The sequence below is a fragment of the Brienomyrus brachyistius genome, chromosome 18 (assembly GCF_023856365.1).
Source record: "Brienomyrus brachyistius isolate T26 chromosome 18, BBRACH_0.4, whole genome shotgun sequence".
In the NCBI taxonomy this organism is placed as follows: Eukaryota; Metazoa; Chordata; class Actinopteri; order Osteoglossiformes; family Mormyridae; genus Brienomyrus; species Brienomyrus brachyistius.
In genome coordinates this window covers 20,254,081-20,272,606 of record NC_064550.1, presented here as the reverse complement: position 1 = coordinate 20,272,606, position 18,526 = coordinate 20,254,081, and the positions used below count along the sequence as shown (strand labels likewise).

General features: G+C 47.8%; 2 protein-coding genes and 1 long non-coding RNA gene across 6 annotated transcripts in view; 1 reads left to right on the top strand and 2 right to left on the bottom strand.

Moving 5' to 3' along the window:
• The window catches only part of LOC125712728 (serine/threonine-protein kinase SIK2-like), a 24,467-nt gene extending 14,763 nt beyond the window's left edge, over positions 1 to 9,704 (bottom strand). For both annotated transcript variants that reach the window (XM_048983116.1, XM_048983117.1), the window contains exons 1-3: positions 9,175 to 9,704; positions 4,819 to 4,935; positions 2,167 to 2,230 (exon numbers count right to left, since the gene is read on the bottom strand). In XM_048983116.1, coding sequence (XP_048839073.1) covers positions 2,167 to 2,230; positions 4,819 to 4,935; positions 9,175 to 9,312 — 319 coding nt within the window. In that variant the 5' untranslated portion in view covers positions 9,313 to 9,704. The remainder of the gene's footprint in view (positions 1 to 2,166; positions 2,231 to 4,818; positions 4,936 to 9,174) is intronic.
• LOC125712751 (uncharacterized) lies at positions 8,710 to 16,798 on the top strand. Of its 2 annotated transcripts, XR_007383389.1 has the most exons (4): positions 8,710 to 9,076; positions 14,615 to 14,883; positions 16,066 to 16,170; positions 16,702 to 16,798. It is a non-coding gene; the product is annotated as an uncharacterized LOC125712751 (long non-coding RNA). The 2 variants fall into 2 exon arrangements; XR_007383388.1 differs by lacking the exon at positions 16,066 to 16,170 and having other exon boundaries at positions 16,702 to 16,737.
• layna (layilin a) lies at positions 11,221 to 18,526 on the bottom strand. Of its 2 annotated transcripts, XM_048983136.1 has the most exons (8): positions 18,088 to 18,526; positions 17,637 to 17,657; positions 16,732 to 17,029; positions 14,652 to 14,809; positions 14,288 to 14,332; positions 13,218 to 13,298; positions 12,607 to 12,709; positions 11,221 to 12,518 (listed from the first exon to the last, which is right to left on the bottom strand). In XM_048983136.1, the coding sequence occupies exons 1-8, from the start codon at positions 18,161 to 18,163 to the stop codon at positions 12,173 to 12,175; spliced, it is 1,128 nt and encodes a 375-aa protein (XP_048839093.1). In that variant the 5' UTR covers positions 18,164 to 18,526; the 3' UTR covers positions 11,221 to 12,172. The 2 variants fall into 2 exon arrangements, with proteins under 2 accessions (XP_048839093.1, XP_048839094.1); XM_048983137.1 differs by lacking the exon at positions 17,637 to 17,657.

Below are 18,526 nucleotides of genomic sequence, written 5' to 3'. Positions count from 1 at the left end.
CCGGTTTGGTGCCGGGTCCGCTAATGATAGATGCCCATCCCATAAGTAGGTTCTTTAAGTGACTTCACGCTCTATGGTTCTGATGGGAATGGGTGTCTCACCACTGGTCACTGACACAACCTGACCACATCGGGGTCAACAAAGCGGGAAGTGGTCTACTGGTAAACGCTCCCGACTGCAAGGGACCCCCAAGTCCGCTTAACCCTTAAGGATCAGTTCCACCATTGCAGAACCACGTATGCAATAACCCATGTTAAAACTAAAGATACCAAAGCAGAAAGCAAAAAAAAAAACAAAACACAACACAACACCAGTGCCTCAGACAGCTGCCTCTGGCTGTCAGGAGCAACAAAGGCATCGTTTGGAAAAAAATGACGGGCGACTCTGGAGGAACTTTTGCAAGCTTCCTTGGTGACACCGTCTCGCCCAAATGCCCGAGGGAGGCTCCTGCCTGCCGGATTATGAAACTGTCCTGCTGTATGGGCCTTCAGCCCTAGACAGACACCAGCTGCCAGATCTCGGCAGTCTTCATGTTCCCCTGTATTATGCGCTGAGAGATTGGAGGGGAAAAAAATTATCATGAAATAAATAACGAAGCGATGAAGATGTTTACAGCAAAGTATTCTGCTGACAGAAAGAGGCACTTTGCCCTCAGCAGCCCCCGTGATCTAAATCCAGCTCGGTGGCTATGGTCAGGCTTCCACACGCTAAAGGTTGGGGGCTTCAACAGAGGTCCAGGCCACTCTACACCACTGACTGCTGTGCAGTTTAATCCCAGGATACCTGACCGGTCATCCACCCCGCTGAGACCAATTCACTGCCTCCCCCCCACCGGACCAATTCACCTGAGATCTTCGGCTGGACAGTGTGAACACACCCGGCTTGATTACCCTCACTGCGAGCATCAAAAGAAATAGTCACTGTGGCGTTACGCTGGATTCCCGAAACGTGACGCTTAAGAAGCAGACCTGATGCCTCCCCCTACTTGCACCCACACTCCTGGCTCACTCCCGCTCCATCTGACCCCGTTTTTCTGACAAGGCGCTCAGGCAGCACACGGCTGACATCGTTTTTTTTTTCCCCTTCTCCCCTTTGCCTGGGAGACGGAGCTGACAAATACCTCTGTTCGGCAGAGTATAATGTAAACACCAGGCGTTTCTCCGCACCGGGATCTCGAGGGGCCTTGAGACGAATGCAACGAGATAATGATTCAGGGTTTTGCGAAAATCCATGGGGCGAATGCGGCAGCTGAGGCATGTAGCAAGGCACGCAATTTCAGACTGGCTGTCGGGGTCATTTTGTGGCTCTGCTGTGCCCAGCAAGCACAAGCCAGCAACGAGAGGTGGGTCCAGACTTATTCACTTTTCCCTGTTACAATCGGGACCCCGAGTCTGAAGGGTTTATTTACTCACAAGTAGCAGGCAGACACAAACATAAATTAGGACGTTCTCAAACCAAAGCACCGGACATTCAAATCTGGGTATCTAGTAGCACAGAAAACATAAGAAATGCAGTAAATAATCAGACCTGCAAATTAGATTTTACATCCTTTGTAGCCTAATGCACTGGTGCCTTAACATCAGAATAACACCATGCTTAGGTTCAACTATGTGTTCAGTCAGTGTGGTCAGTGTGCTCAGCAGGTCAGGATGCTCGGCCTGTGATTGGAAGGTCACCAGTTCATACCCCAGACTCAGCAGATTGATGTCACTGTTGGGGTCCTTCAGCAAGACGTTTAACCACCACAGTTCCTTAAGGGACTATTTTACCCAGCTTTCTCTCCAAAATGCATCTCACTTTGGATAAAGGCATTTGCTAATCAAATATAAAGTTGCAAAAACACAGTGAGCTCACGCAGGCCAAAGCCACAGACCAGACGGATGATCTAAAACTGCCTCGTGGTGTTCATATGAACACTTGCGTCTGCGATCCGTTTTCGCTGTCGCTGAGAACCGGAACCAGAGAGGGCTGAGATCATAACGGCATGGGGGGGGGGGGGGGGGGGCTGAGCGAACAGGCCGAGTGTGGTGACCTCCCAACATGGGTCACATGTGGTCAGAGAGCCGGCTGTTGGGTTTTGCGTATTTATTCACAGCTGTTGTTCCGCAGCGGCATGCCGGGCTGCGCGTGGAGAAGAGACGTGGCCGGGGTCAGGAGGGCACTCACCGAAAATCTCCCCGTTTTTGGCGTACTCGGTCACCAGGTACAGCATGTTCTTCGTCTCCATGACCTGATTGGAGGAAGGAGATGGCATCGTTAGGAGGGGAAAGCAAAACTATTTGCATTTCACATTTTGCTGTGTATGCGTATGTGCCCCCAGCTGCAAGGTGCTATTTGACCGGAGGTGGGTGGGATGCTTGCATCTAAGTGACAGGTCCCCCTCTCCCTTAAAATTCACGGCATCCACCACTGTGTTTGACAGATTTTTGTAGCATGATCAGAATAACAGCGACGCTTTAAATGCTATGATCTGCGCTCCCACCTTGACCACGGGAGCCCCCCCCCCCAAAATTAAGCAGTGATAAGCTGTGTTTTATGAAGCATATTTAAAGTGATTGGGATTAATGCCCAAAACAAGTCTGCACACAAGCAGGATTCATCAGCTAATCCTCCTCAAAACATCCTGGAAGGCATCTGAAGGCCCCGGGCGGTGCTGAAAGAGCGAGTCATAGGGGTCAGAAGTTCACTGCACTTGCTGCTCACTAAAACGTTAAGGCTGGGGCTCCAAAAAAACACTGTCCTCCTCGACATCTTCAAATGCCTGTCAGAAATTTGGCACGGCTCCCGAATATGTCGACCGCAAAATGCTTCTCAGTCCAGACAGAAATTCCTTTCGCCGTGCAGTCAGAAATGTGAAACTCTACATATGGGTATAAGCTCAACCCCCCGCCCCCCCTCCCCCAAACCTGCACTGATTCTGACGCACTTTGGAAGGGAGTAATTGGGTTGGACTACAAAAGCCATGTTGCTTTGCATTTAAACGTGTCATTAGTAAACAAGCCGCGAGGAAAAAGCGAGTAACCCCAAGCCACGCGGCACTGAACCGGGTGTTAATTACAGCTCCTCTGGGTTCAGGAGGTCAGCTTAACGAGGCGGCAGGAGCAGCAACACCTTCAGCTATGGATCCAGTTTTACTGCAAAGATGGAAGCAAAATGGAGAAATCGCTGCAGTGAGCGCACATCTCAGTTCAGTGGCAAACAACATGCCGAGTAGCAGTTATGGAGGTGCCCGGGGCCGGCTACACAAAATATCGAAAGGAATTAAAAGAAAATATTATTTTCCCCCCTCTGTCCACCCACTCCAGATGGGAGCAGTTTGCACAATACCCCCACTTAAATATTTAAAGTTCCCTGAACAAGAGCACGTCTATTTTAATAATTCAGGGACGTGTCCGAGTCCACTTAAGCATTTCCTTCGATTACCTAAATTACGTGACAGCTGTGGGGGGGGGGGGGGGGGGGGGGGATCATGGAAAGGCGGGCAGGAGAGCTGGACGCAGCGCTCTCACCACCTGACCTCACAGATAAACTTCGGGGCTTGCTGGCTGTCCATGCTCACCTTGCGCGATATCACGATATTATCGGCAATCGACGTTGTGAAACAAGTAACCCAGTGTCGGTAACTGACGGGAACTAACCGACGATCATCAGCTTTGTCAGGGAAGGAAGCCAAGGCTACAAACAATAAGACAGCCGAGAGATTTATGGCTCTCAGTTCAACCTTGTACCCTACACTTCCGATGGAGTCTTCTTAATAGATGGACCTCCCCCATTCCCTGCCCCGTGGAACTCCGCAATGCGGAAAGCGGAAAGCGCCACCAGCACTCCTAATCAACCATTTCTTTCTTTCGGTTACAAAATGTAGGTAGCCCTCTTTGTCCACACATGTACTTGCCTGTTTGTGTGTCTGATGATGACGACTCAATTTAACTGTTTAAACGATATTTTAAAATTCTAAATTCTTCTAGATATCACCAGGCCCAGTCCAGGCTCATGGGGGGAAGGGGGGGGCGGACATTAGAAATATGTAAATGAAACTGCAAATTCCACTGAGTGACAGTGAAGTCTACCTACAAAGGCTTGTTTCTGAGGTTTGTTTATGAGTGGGAGCTGCTGTTCCTACTTACAGCGTCTGGCAACAAGCTCGGCCAGGCAGGATTATCGACCGAGGCAGAATCACAAAGCCCCGAAAGCTACTGTAAGCACCTCATGTGACTCTTCGGACGGGGATGGGGACGCGGAAAGAACGCTGTGACGCTGCCGAGGGCCAAACCGGCACTGGGTCGGGATGGGGGGGGGGGGCACTTCAGTGACCTGGAAACCTTACGTAACGGTGGTGACGCTGCCCCAGCTACCACGGCCTCTCGCGATCAAGGGTCTCTACAGGGGAGCATGGCCTGCTGTTAACCTTGGGATTGGGACAGGCGGCAGGCCAGCTGGGACGGGGGGGGGCAGAGCGTTTCATTAGCTACCCATTTATTGCGGACCTGAACTTAGAGGCGTAGTGAGTTTTTCTGAAGCAGAAGGTGTAGAAAAGTGTTATATCAGGATAGGAGTAGAGTGACGCGGTGTATTATCAGTATGCATGGCATTAAAAAGCAAACGACGAAACGGGATTAAAAACAACCACGGCACCCAACGCAGGGCTGCCACGCGTTCCAGCCGGCGCGGGTCTCCCGGGGCGGCGTTTCTGTCATGTTCCTCACAGTGCTGCACACTCAAAGAGAGCTCAGCGAAGCCTCGAGAAGGTGCCGACGGGATCTGGGAACGGCACGCAGGCGTGTGTGTGCCAGAATGGGGGGGGGGGGGGGGGTTCACCTGGTACAGCTTGATAATATGTGGGTGGTCCAGCATCTTCATGATCTTCACCTCCCTGTAGATCTTCTCCAGGTTGACTGCGTCCAGCTGCGTCTTGTCAATGATCTTGATGGCCACCTGCACGTCCGAGATCAGCAGTCAACAATTAACAGCAGGACTCCTGGTCCAGAATTCAGGCAGGATCTCCAAGCCTCAGCAACTGACAATAGTAGGTCGTCATAGATGTACACACACATAGACACACACACACACACACACACACACACACAGGCTCCTGGAGCTGCCATTTTCCATTGATCAGACCATTGCGGGTGAGACACTAAACATACAGCAAGAGAAATGAACGAGCTCTGGGGGAGAAAGAGAGGGAATCTAACACAGCGAGGGACCTGTCTGACCAGATTGGCTATACTGACTTGCCCAGCACAGATCTCCCAGACTGATAGGGCACCATGGCAACATCACCAGGGCTATGCTGGTTTTGCGACCTTTTGTGTACATGCAGTAATCACCTGTGACCATCATTCTGCTGGGTTTGACAATGCCCTGTTAAAGACTACCACTCTATCCAAATAACTGCAAGCACACCGGAGGTTAAATGAACCACGTCAGCCGAGATAGAGAGAGACGAAGGCCAGCAGACACCTGGACTGTAAGTGGGCGAACGAGATGTGGAGGGGGCGGTCCTAGAAGCTGGAACAAAGGCGAGACAGGGGATACAGTCGCTCTAGAATTGGCAACCCCCCTCCCCACCTACCCCAGCAGCTGAAAGCCCTCTTGCACACCAGTGCCAGTGAAAAAAAAACTGTGAGCACACAACCTCAAACCTGGAGGGCAGCACACAACTCAACAAATCTCAGGAGAGGCCCTGCAGGCATTAAAACCTCAAATCAGGGTTGCATGACCTAAATGGCCTCCGTAAAGCCCCGGCAATGTGAACTAGTCACGGTGCGTAACTGGCAACCAACTTGGATTGATGCAAACAGCAGGGTTAACGTGGCGACTCAAGCAGGTCCAGCAGTGACGTCGTACCCGGGAAGCAGATTACACAGAGGTCGTCGCCCAGGGGACGTGCTTGAATGCCTCCTGACCCTGACCACGCGAATCCCCGACTGCCGTCACGTCGGGAGGCTTTCGGGGAATAATCAGGCATTAACGATGCAGACGAGTGGGAGGATTAGCATCTTCCCCAGCTGAAGCTACGTCACTGGTGTAACGAGGACACCCGGTGAGAGAGCGCTTGCGTGCTTAATTACGCCACATGCGGCCAGCCAGTCACCGACCAGGCAGCGTCTTTTTTTGGGGGGGGGGGGGGGGGGGGGCAGACGGGAGTCCTTTGTCTTTTGCCTCCCTGAATGATAAGTGCGACTCTAGTAAGAGGAACCAAATTATTGCAGGGAGGAGGTTTAAACAGTCAGTTTAAGGGGAGGGGTGCATCCTGGAAACCATCTTTAGCTAACAGACACGTCACGCAAGGCAGATGACACGCTTGCACACCCATCGCTCCGACACACCGCCGTGATGCACTCACAGAGATGCACCTCCCTCAGCCCCCGCTGTGGGGCGACCGATGAGCCTGACACATGACCTCACTGCCATTTACCATGTGGACAACAGCAGAGGGGCAAAAAAGCAGCATGAACGATATCGGCGGGTGGCAATCCGGCTTCAAAACGGCCACCCCGGGTGACACGCTCTGAAATAGCGCGCCTTTTCATCCATCAGGTCATGGCCTTCAAGCAACACAAAGCTAGGAGGCTCTCTCGTCACCGGCCTCCCATGTCTGTGACCCAGCTCCATACTGTGGGACCAGTCTGATGCAATCCTATCTTCCAGAACAGCATGAACCATCCCACAGCAATGACAGAAAAGGCCGGGAAGCATTAACAATGCATTCATGTATCTTCTCCTATAAGGTCCCATTAACTCACACGTCAATCATTAAGATGATCAGCAATGCAGAGAATCCTGGCTTCTAACTACAGGGCATTTGTGCTACTGAGCGATTTACACCAGGTTTCAATATTCACAGGGCATAAAACAAGCAATAATCACAACGGAGAAAAAAGTCGTATCTTTCAAGAACAACAACAATCTAATAACATGCTAACTGAGGCTGAAGTCTCACCACACTAGTGAGAAAAGGTGCCTCTACGTCACAGCACTGATATCAGCGGCGTCTTTAATAGGTTGAGGTGTTTCATTAAAAGCAGCCCCTCCTGCTTGCTAACCCGTGGAGCTCCGGCAAAACCCAGGATTAGATTTAATGAAACATTCTGAGAAAACCTGCGTGGATGCCTCCGTGGACGAGGGGCGCAGAGTTGTAAATCGTGGTCCAATGGATGACGAAGATAGCGCCTCGCGGGCCGGCTAACTGTCAACCGTTAACAACGCTAGACCATTTTTGCGGAAGTGGGAACCGTTTGACCACAAAAACAAGAGAAACAGGGCAAATGGAGGAAATCCAAGTGTCAGAATCTCCCGTGGCTAATTTGGAAGGAGGGAGACCTCTGGTAGAAGTCAAAAGAAGAGAGTGTAGTAATAAAGGAAAGAAATGGTCAATACGACACACACCGAAGGCAAAGTTTACCGCTGTGATAAAGCTGAGAATGGTACCAGCATGTACGACGGGCCAATTAGAAAGTAGAGTATAATCGCTAATCAGTTGACACAGGAAAGTCAAGGACAGGCACCATAGAAATTAACAAGTTACAGGGAATAATTAGGTGACCGTGGGTACTCATCTTAATGAGTTTATCTGCTGGGTTCACTAGAACACATTTAGCAATCTTTAGTCCTGTCATTGGCCATAAAACACAACACCCATGGCTTCTTAAATTACATAAGCCATGCAAAGCCTTTTATTTCTCTGCACTATGGGCCCATAGCGTTCACTCTACATGCCGGGCACAACACAGAGGTGAGAGAGGACAGGGCTGATGCTTTATTTGGGATTTTTTTTTACTAAGACTCAGAAAGCTGATGCTTGCCGCTGCACGCCGAGACATTTATGATTGTGTTTCAGTTTTCAGGCTTCCAGTCACGAGGTCAGTTCCCATAATCATTAATGCACGATGCTGTAATACATGGGTCACACTAAAATCGTGTTGCCACAGCACAGCTGCAAAAGCGACATGTGGGAAAGCGGCCAGTTTTGCATGTGTGCCTGCTACTTAATATTAATATTTACCACTTCACACCACAGTACATACTAAACGCAAACATGACCTTCTCCACTCACACCACAGCAGGTAACCTGATGTAAGCACACGCCTTTGAATGGTATCTTTTATATGCTGCATAACCTGGACATCAGCATTGACCTGGAATCATTCAGCTCACGAGTAGCTTTTCAGACTCGCACAGGTCAAATCTGACCTTTTTTGACAGCCTCTGACAGATCAATCCGAGTCGGAATGGGAGGTGAATTCTTAGAGGTGTTGCAATGCTTAAAATCCCCGTTTTATAGAACATGAAATGTCACGATGGGAAAATGTGCTTCACAGAAGCACAACATCCCATCCAACAATTACTTGTGTTTTGTGGAGCAAGTGGATTGCAAGATTTCTTGATGTGTGTGTTCCAAATAAAATAAAATCTGAAGATGCACTGGGGAGAAAGTATGTTTAAATAGCTACATTTTATTATCTGAGCTTACTGAAAGAAGACAATGTGAGTAAATCTTTAGCCATCCCCCCCATATATAACATTAAAAAACACAGAGCACCATAGCCGTGGAAGGACTCAGAACAAAAGCAGAAGTAATTGTTTTAAAGCTAGGGGTAAAAAACCGTTCATATTTTCAGATCACACCTGCAGCTGCGGTTAGGAATAGTGGGAACACGATGTACCTTTATTAGCTGCATGCTGGAAGATACCTGTGGTGGGAATGGACCGGCCATTTAGCACGTCTGTGTGCGGGCTACCGAGCCAGCCAACAACCCTCCCACACACGGAGTCTGTCCAAAAGCGAAAGTTACTACGAAAGTACAGCGAAACTCCCGGACAAGAACTAGCCACCGAGGTGAATCCTATCCTGGGTCAAAACCCGTAACCGTAAAATCGGTTCATTTCTGTTCCGGACCTATCCGGTCCAATCCGGGCCGGACAGGTCCGGTTTCCTCCGGTGTCCCGCAGCTGGAGACTTTAAACGGACGGTGGGCGCACTGACCTCGGGCGGACCGCGGCTGCATTTCGGGGACTTCAAGTGCAAGTTATGCGTTTTTTTCCAAGAAACTACAAGAATCAAAGTGACACGGTGGGTAATTAAACGTGCTCAGCTATTTACTCATTTTTAGGGACTATGAGGAATGGTGCAGCCAAAGCCCCAAGCAAGCAGACAGCTGTTTTACTCACCTCGGTCTTGGTGATGCGGTGTCTCGCCAACTTCACCACGGCAAAATTGCCTTTTCCTAAAGTGCGCTCGATATCGTAAAAACCCACTCGGACCGGACCCCGGTGCGCTGGCTTTAGGTGACAGTCCGCCATGACCATGCTGTAATAGGGGTTGGAGGGTGGCGAAGTGGTTGGGGGGGGGGGGGTACCTCAGCAGTTCCAGCCACCTAACGTGGGTCAGTTAGACAGGGAGTGGGAAGATAAAATAAAACATAAACCCTACAGTAAAAATTTAACAGTTTTAAAACGTGTAGGTTAAATGGTCCCGAGGTAACTTGGAGTACTCTGAGCGCAACTCGGAGAAGCGCAAAATTAAAAAAAAGGAAAGGAAACCCCGCGAACGCGGACACCCGACGAGCTCGGCGGGTCAGTCACATCGCTCCGTCCCCGGCACAAAAAAAGAGGAGGGGAAGCGAAGGGAAGGCGGACAGCTCCCCGACCGTACCGCTCACGGCCCCGCCGGCTGACTGGCCGCAAGACGCGCCGCGCTCTCAGCTCCGCGCGCATTGACGTCAGAGCCACTGGGGGTATTTGCACAGGGGGCGGGGCATTTCGGAGCGGCTCCACAGCTCCCTGCCAGCTCGTCTCCAAGACAACCAGATCCGCCTTTTACGTCAAACGGCGAAGCTATTGCAATCAGCTGTCAGTGCGCTCGCTTGCCCGATCGGCGTAAATATAACACACATTAAGCATATACAGCGAAGAGAAGCTGTAAAAAAAAAGCTTTCAGTAACGTTGACGTTCAGTTACGTGGCTAAAAGGAACGGAGATGGGGGGCGCGTGCTCTTGCGATGTCGTTGGCTTTGAAGTCTCAGGAACAACTTCACAAATTATATTCTAAGCAAATAGCAAAGCACCAAACTTTTGCATCAATGTCAATGGAAATTTTTGCATTTTGTGTGTTACATTAAGGAAGATTTGATTTTATATAAAATAAAATGTATAAACCAGGTGACTGATTACTTTGAATATTGCATAATGTTACTAGAGCACTGATTAAACATTGCACGGCATTATTTCGTCAGACTTAAAATACGTCGTTTTAGTTTTACTTCTAGCCTGAAATTTAGCAAAGCTTATTTTTCCAGTGTTGCAGAAGGCTTGCCTGATGCAACGATCTAATCTTCTCAAGGATGTATACTCCAGAAATACACACGGAATATTGCTAGTCTTTGTCTCGCACTACAGCAATGAAGCAGCGTCATCTGCTGTCTGCTTTGCGAGGAAATGGAAAAATGGCAATAGTGGACAATGGAACAGCTCCTCGGCACTGAAATTTTAAGCACAAAGGATGCATAGAAAATTAACAGTTCTTCAAATAAAATTTTAAATATTTTAATTTCTGTGATTATGGGCACGCACGCACTCACACGCAGGATATTCGTATGGCGCTACAGCGGCGGCACGAAAGGAAATACTTCGCGGAGATCGCGCTGGAAAGTCCCTCTTACTGTTACGTTTCCTACATGTGTGTTCCAGATGTGCTTCCATCATTCCAGTCACATCCTCCTCCAACGCACGCGGTGTCCCCTGCGATTCCTATAATTACCTTTTGAAAATACCAAATTTTTTCCTTTGGTGCATGGAAAGAGACACAAGGTTCCCAGGAGAGGATCCCAGCATATCGCCAGATAAATCAGAGCATGAGGGTAGAGTTGCAGAGGTGACCCCCATCCGATCATCATTGTTATTGTCAATCGATATGTTTGCACAACATGCTATAAACCATATAATGCCATATTATCAATATTATTCCAATTATGCAATCTAACATCGCGCATTGCCAAAAATCTCTCTGTTGGAAACAACGGGGTGCAGACTCATTACCATTAATTTGTTGTTTTGGGTTAAAGTTATTTCTACATGCGTAACAGATAAGTCTCGTCAAATGTGGCTGACAAATGAACAAACGTAAACCGATAAAAAAAATTCGCAGAGGAAGTTATAAATTCATCTCATATTTTCCGTCAGATTTCATTAACGGACAAAAGCTTGGTTTTCCTCTGAGTTTATACATTGGTTTATTGTGGTCTCATATGCAGAACTTGCATCATAGCAAACACATTCCAATATCAATAGGTAAAAAGTGCAGGAGTCTGTATTAAGAGCAGCCACCATTCAGGCAAAACGATTTCTGTATGGTTGTGTCAGTGGGTCTTTTCAGCAGTGACCCTACCTGAACAAATGCATTAAAAGAAGCGGAAAAATAGTCCATGCAAACCTTGCAGGAGCTCTGCTGACACCTGTTTGCCCTGAATTGACTTAAAGACTGCATTTATTTCATCAAGGGTCTGATTCAGCAAGCAACTCCCGCTGGTGTCGGAACAGTCATGGGAGATGGGAAAGCGGACCTTGGGCCAGAGTGGCACATTTCTACTGAAGAGCGAGTTCCATTTCCATCTGAAATATCTTTGATGCAGAAAGGAATCCAACGGGACCAATTGGCTTGCCTTCTCTGATGGGAAACAGGACCAATCGGCTGCCTTCTCTGATGGGAAACGGGACCAATCGGCTGCCTTCTCTGATGGGAAGCGACCGGGTGATTGTATCAAGGGGCACGTGACAGACATGTTTTAGCGGTGAGAAGTGAATCATTGTGAGAGATGTTAGTGTCGGCCTGCCACATCAGCTCTCCGACGAGTTTCTCCAGATCTTCAGGCCCCTGCCTCAGCACAGGAAGTCCCTGGGGGATGAACGGCGCCGGGGGGGGGGCTGACCCCCTCCACCCCACCACTCCACAGGAGTCAGAGCAGCGTGGGTGGCCTGTAGCTTGCTGCAAAGTAGCCGAGCCGAACGTATAGAGAGCTGCTTCATTCGGCAGGGGGGGGCGAGGCTGTTGTCCGGAAGGATGGAGTATGGAGCTGGACATGGGACAGGTTGTGTGTGGGGGGGTGTGAGGACTAGGATCTCTAACGGCTGTCATCTCCCCCCCCCCCCCCCCCAGCGCCTTCACCACAGCTCAGTAGCTGTAAATCTCGTTCTCCACCCATCCGGCCTCGCGATAGTAGCGGCCCCGACCCTGGCACGTCTCGTAGATGTCGTTGGTCACGAAGCCGCTCTCCGTGCTGGCCAGCGTCACAAAGCCACTTTCCGTGTCCCTGCCTGCCAGGTTGTCGTAGTCGCCTGGGGGCGTGTCCGGCGAGGAGCCCAGGAAGGAGGTGTTCTTGATATCGGGGCGCGTGCTGGTCAGGTCGGCGTCATGCTGCTTGCGGATGACGTTGTAGACGTCCGGGCTAGGGCTGTTACAGCGGTCCGCCCAGTATCCCATCTCCTTGGGGCAGGCTTCTTCGGTCTGCTCTTTCCTCCTACGTGAAGACAACCGCAGTGAACACACCGCAGCCATGCCCGGACGGAACCACGGGACCTTACACGGCTTGTCATGGTCGTCCTTACTTTCTGGACAGCAGCTTGAAGCAGAAGACACCGAGGGCTACCAGCAACAACAACAACAAAGGGATGGTAGGGAGCACGATGTACACGATATTCAAGGCATTGTCTGAAATCGACAGAGAAGAGGTCACACAGGCGTCCCAAAATGAACGGCAGAATCTATACGCTTACATCTCCAGCCAATATGCTACACTCTCTTTACATAGCTGGCAATTGTCATCAAAAAGAGAAGCCCAGTGCACAGACAGTGCTTTATAAGGCCACAGTAACCCTAATTAAGATGCAAAAAAAAACTATATTATACAAAACATGTCTAGCATAGTATTTTGCAGTTCTGGCTGCTTGGATTGTGCATATATCCAGAATGACATTGAATTGAGCTTTTTTATAAAACTGGATATTTTACTAGTGCAGTTAAGTACCTTCCAGGCTCCAGGGACAAGGACAAATGTGTGTCCTTAACCACCCTGATACCTACTGCCAGTTTGGCCGTTGATAGAGTTAAAAAAAGCAGAATGGTGTGAGCTATTGTTTACAGAGCTTAATTTTTGCCAGATTTTTTTCCCTCAGCATGCCTCTTTCCAAATAAAAAGTGAATCCAGTCGCTTTGATACCTGTCGGGAGCCTTATTTTAATTTCATTGTCGGCCTCTGTAACTGAAGTATATTTTGGCTTCGGGGAAACAGCTGGGGATTCTGCGAAGAGATTAACGGGCAAAACAAGTGCTTACTTATACAATTATTAACATATAGGGGAAAGACCTTGCAGAATTGATGCCTTAAAACACAGACTCTCCCCAGGTTACGATGGGCTTACATTCCAATAAACCTGTCGTAAGGCAAAAAGATCGTAAGTGAAAATGCATTTAATACAGTACACCTAACCTAACAATCATCACAGCCTAGCCTCTATCTTACCTTAAACATGTTTAGGACACTTAAATTGGCCTACAGCTGGGCAAATGCATTAACACAAAGCCTATGTTACAATGAAGCATGGGATAACTTATGTAATTTATTGAATAATGTACTGAAAGTGAAAATCATTTACCCATCATAAAGTCGAAATATCGTAACACGGACCATCGTAACCCAGGGAGTGTCTGTATATTTATATAACATGAAAATCATTTGAATGTATTGTTTGGATGTTCAGTACGGTAATATCCTGGCAGAGATTTCAAGTAATTTAATTATGTATCCTGGGAAGCAGTTCTGCCTTGAATGGTAGGACATCTACAGTACAGTATTTTAAGGGAATATTTAATTCAATTTAGCCAGCGAGACATAAAATATTCCCTCATATGAACAAAGGGCCTTATATAACAGCTCAATACAAAGTGAAGGAGGAAATTATCTGTGTTACTATCTATGGCCACAAGGTGTCCTCACTTCCACAAACTCGCATTGACAGAGACAGGAGACTATGAGATGGTGGGCTTGAGAAAGCTAAATGGGAAATTTTAAAGAGCATTCATCTGTCCCCAGCCGTGACAGGTCTTTGATCCGCACAGTCCACCGGGCCGTCACAATCGCACGAGCCGGAAACACATTCTGACAGGGGGATGTGACCCTCGGGCTCATACGAGACACTTAATCCAGTGGCAGTGACACGACACGCTGCTGGGGCATTGTCAGGGAGCAAGATACAGCTCCCAGTTCTGAAGGGGAAGGCGAATTTTTACCTGTGTTTGTTGAATTTCCTAGAGCTGTAGGAACGGGCCGTTTCTCTGGAAATGCAAACATTCTATTACTCATCTGCTTCACAGTCAGTCACCTTCAGCTGGCGTCTCTAATGTAACTATTTACTGTGGAGCATAATTAGTGAAACAGATCAGGTTAGGCATTAATCGACCGTGGAAAAACAACATTGTCCCAGTAACCCAATCCAAAAATCATACTCAATTCATTTTTAAATTGTCCCAATTTTCTGAAACACTATGTGAAAGAAACTGAACAATACATGTTGCTAAGTGTGGAATCTATTTGTTTTTTTTCCCCTTCTGTTTCAGACTTGGTTCCAAAAATGAACTAGAAGCATCAGCTGACCTCGTGAGTACTTGCAGATGAAGTTGTTCTTGGTGTTACAGTTGTCGTCGTTCCACTGGAACATGTAGAGGCCACCAAGGCCTGGAGGAGCTGAGGGCTGGTGGTACATGACCACGCACACCTCATACCCGCACGATGGCTCGTCCCAGTGCCAATTCCTGCAGTGCACAAACTCTGTTCAGTGACTGCCGTGACAGTGCCGAAGCTCAACTGCAACATGATCAGACCTCAAGTAAGACCAACCAGTCTTTCTGAGATTAAAATGAAGATTAAAGCTACAGTTAAGCCAGTAGCACTGCACTGCTTATCTCTTGGGATTTGCAGGTTCTGATTCGATTTTCGTTTGTGATTTGCAGTGTTTCCTCAAGTTAAGCGTCTTTGTCCCCAAATGTAAAGACAAACAAGCAAGGTTAAATGATTGGGTGTGTTGTAAATAGAGGACAGCAGATACCTTTCATTAAGGATGTGGCCCTGAAGAGGCAGACCTTAAGAAAACAACTTGAGTTGAGTTGCTCCAGTAAATAATTCAGCTATATAAGTGGGTAAAAATGCTAAGTGGGGAAACTTGCTTTGGAGAAAACCCTCAATTAATCTGCAGCATTTGACACGTGGTTCTTTTCCACTGGCATACGGGAACCAGGCTGTACCCGAGCCGTACCGCGAAAATCTGTAGTTTTAGCATGGTTTCAACTTGCTTCTGTTTTCCACTTACAGAAGGGTCAGTTCAGTAAAGGCGTTGTTGGGCTTGGAGAGTAAAAGTGACAAAAAAACCAAAGAGACTCTTATTTACTGTTTAGATGGTGTATATCTTGCTTTTCCATGTGCTAATTTCCACTAGCATGTCTGCGAGAATCGCCATGTTATGTTAGCATCAAACGCTAGCAGAATTAGCATTAGCCTGCATACATTTGCATTACAAATCCATTATATTCAGCAGTTGTGTAATATTTTTTTTTAAGTAGGTGGTAAGAAATTCTCAAATTCCAAGTTATGGGGAATTTATCAATACATCATGATCTGCGATATCACTAATAATAAATCATGTATAGAACATGCCCTTTTTCCCTTCAGGTAATCCATGCATATCGATGCAGATCACCGGTATCTCCATGCATTTCGACCAATCAGGTGGTGGCGATGCAACCAGCCCAGTTTAGTCATGTTTTTGGCCCTGCTAGCAAAAAGGGCCATGTCAGTTTAAGCATGGGAAGGGTACGGCTCGCCTAATTTACAATGGGATACTGTCTCTTCATGATACGACTCGGGTACCTCAGGTACGATTCGGCTCTTGGTGGCAGTGGAGAAGTACGAACAGTGCAGCAGTGTATGCGAGTTGGATCCCTTCCTCTCTGAGCTGGATCTTGTACCCTACACTTCTCCTGATTCTACACTTTCCCATATTCATTTAAAACAGATAGCCTGCAACCAAGGTTTCTAGCTAGTGGTCAGCGGACATCGCTATTAACCAGCACCGGTAATTCCGCATCGGTCGAGCGTGGGACATCAGACTCGAATCAAAGTGAGAATCGTGCAGTTGTTGTTCATCATGTGGGGTGTAAGTTATCTACGCTGTCAGAAAAAAAAAGAGTAGCAATTTATACCTTTGCTTGTCACTGGGGCTGTAGCCTCAAATGTCTGCCAACGGTACCCTAGCTGAAAGTGAATGTACCTTTTAGTCTAATCTAAGGTACAAAAATGGATTCTGAGGAACATCCCCAAGATACAAACAACATTAACGTACCCCCGATGGTACAAAAATGTTCCTCATAGTCCAATTTACCTACAGGGTACAGCGCCAGTGATAACCAAAGGTACAAATTAACACTCTTATTTCAGACAGTGTACACTGTCAGAAAAAAAGGCTACAGCCCTGGTGGAGTTTTGTTCCCCAAGGTACAAACAACATTAATGTACCCCCGATGGTACGAAACTGTTCCCCAGAGTCCATTTCTGTACCTTAAATTAGATTAAAAGGTTACCTACAGCTAGGGTGCAATTGGCAGACCCTTGAGGGTACAGCCCCAGTCACGTTTCACCTTTCTTCTGACAGTGTCGTGGATGTTATGGGGCTGTATTGGACCTGAAGGCGGCCTTGCTGCCATCCAGCCAGTGGTACTGCTCCGGGCAGTCACTGCTGGCCTCCTGCGAGCTCTGGTCCCGGCGGAGCCCGATCCAGAAGTCGCCATCGTTGGCCCGCAGCTCTTGGATGAAACTCTGGATGAGGCGCTGCTCGCTGTCTGACTCGATGCTAAGCAGCTCGCCGCCGTCGCTGCGGCAGGCCTGGCTCGCCTGCTCAAAGTTCACCTTGCGCCAGCTGTCCTGGAAGTAGGCGATCTTGTAGCAGGGCCGTTCTGTGCCACGCCGGCAAATCCTCTGACCTGGCGGGGATCGTTGGTTTGGGAGGGTCAGAATGCAACTGCCAAATGAAGCGTCCCAATCTGAAGATTCTAGAAGAGCACATGGGACTTGACACCGCCCCCCCGCCCTCCATCCCCCCACCCACATAACACAAAGCTAACTTGTGGTGTAATGTAAGGAGAAAATATTCATGACAGGGGCGTAATCTGCATCAAAGCTCCTAAAGGAGTATGTAGAAACCAGATAAAACAAACATGACCGTAAATAAGTATGTAATTTCATAGTTTCATATTTCAAATACCCAGTTCATACAGATTCATTGTATTTTACTCTAAAGTATTCGGTTTCATCTCAACTGATTAAATCATTTAGGCATTTATGTTTCCATTTATGTCCTGTAAACCGAATCCTAAAGCTCTTAAAATCGAAATAAACTCTCGGCAGCAACTATATGGAAATGATTGATTCTGAAAAGTGTTTGATCACGGCAGCTTCTGCACCCGTTCGTTCTACACAGCCAATTTTTAAATATGCCAGTGAATATTGACCGCGCTACTCCAGCGCGTACCATGCAGCAAACACATCCATGCAGTCATGCAGCGGGACGAATTAAGTGCAAGAACGTACCTCTTGGCTCGTAAAAGTCCGCTTAATTGAAAAAGCAGGATGCAACAAGAAACAGTGCTTTACAAAAAGCGTGGTCACGAAAGAAACCCGTCCCAAAATCCAAAAAATAAACTCGAGTTTCCTCTACAAACAATACAAACACGTAGGGGTACATGACTAAAATGATTTATCTGCACTCAAAAAGTATTAAACAAAACACTACTGCAAAACCGAATATCCCAAGTCTCCTCCTACACAGAATGGTTCGCAAACGTTATTTCCATAAAGCGTCTAGACAAATAAAAATTTAAAGCGTGGTCTACTTTATGTCACAGAAACCCATCTGTTTTAGAATTATTTATAAAAACACTTAAAAGGAAATATCACTTTTAATTTTTTTGATATTTTGTTCATTTAAGAGTTTTGAAAACCCACAGGGAAACATCCCAGGCGTTTTGTCCTCCATACTTACCGCTGAACAGTTTGGACGCAGAAGCCGAACAGCAGCAGAAAGCCAGCACAGCTCGCAACAGCCTCATAAAATCCATATCTTCATATTTTCCACCGTGCAGACCATCCGACTGCTGTTTATATTAGCAGTGTTTGTTTGTTTTATACTGGAAGTACCACGACGTCTCGTCCTTACTATTATTCAGGTCCCTGAGCAAGGAAATGATCGCGGAGGGACTGGGGGCACTAAAGTGTCGCCCCGTTATAAGTTAACATGCCTGCGGATGTCCAATCAGACGGGGATAAAGAGGAGAGGGAGGCAGGCGGCATTTCGGACCGTAAGACGGCGTCATCCATCTGGAGCAGAGCATATGCTGATCCGGAGGGACTGCAAGTTTCTTTTCTAATCGATATGCTCAAAGAAGCGGTCGTTTATAACGGTGACTGCATACCCCAGCCTT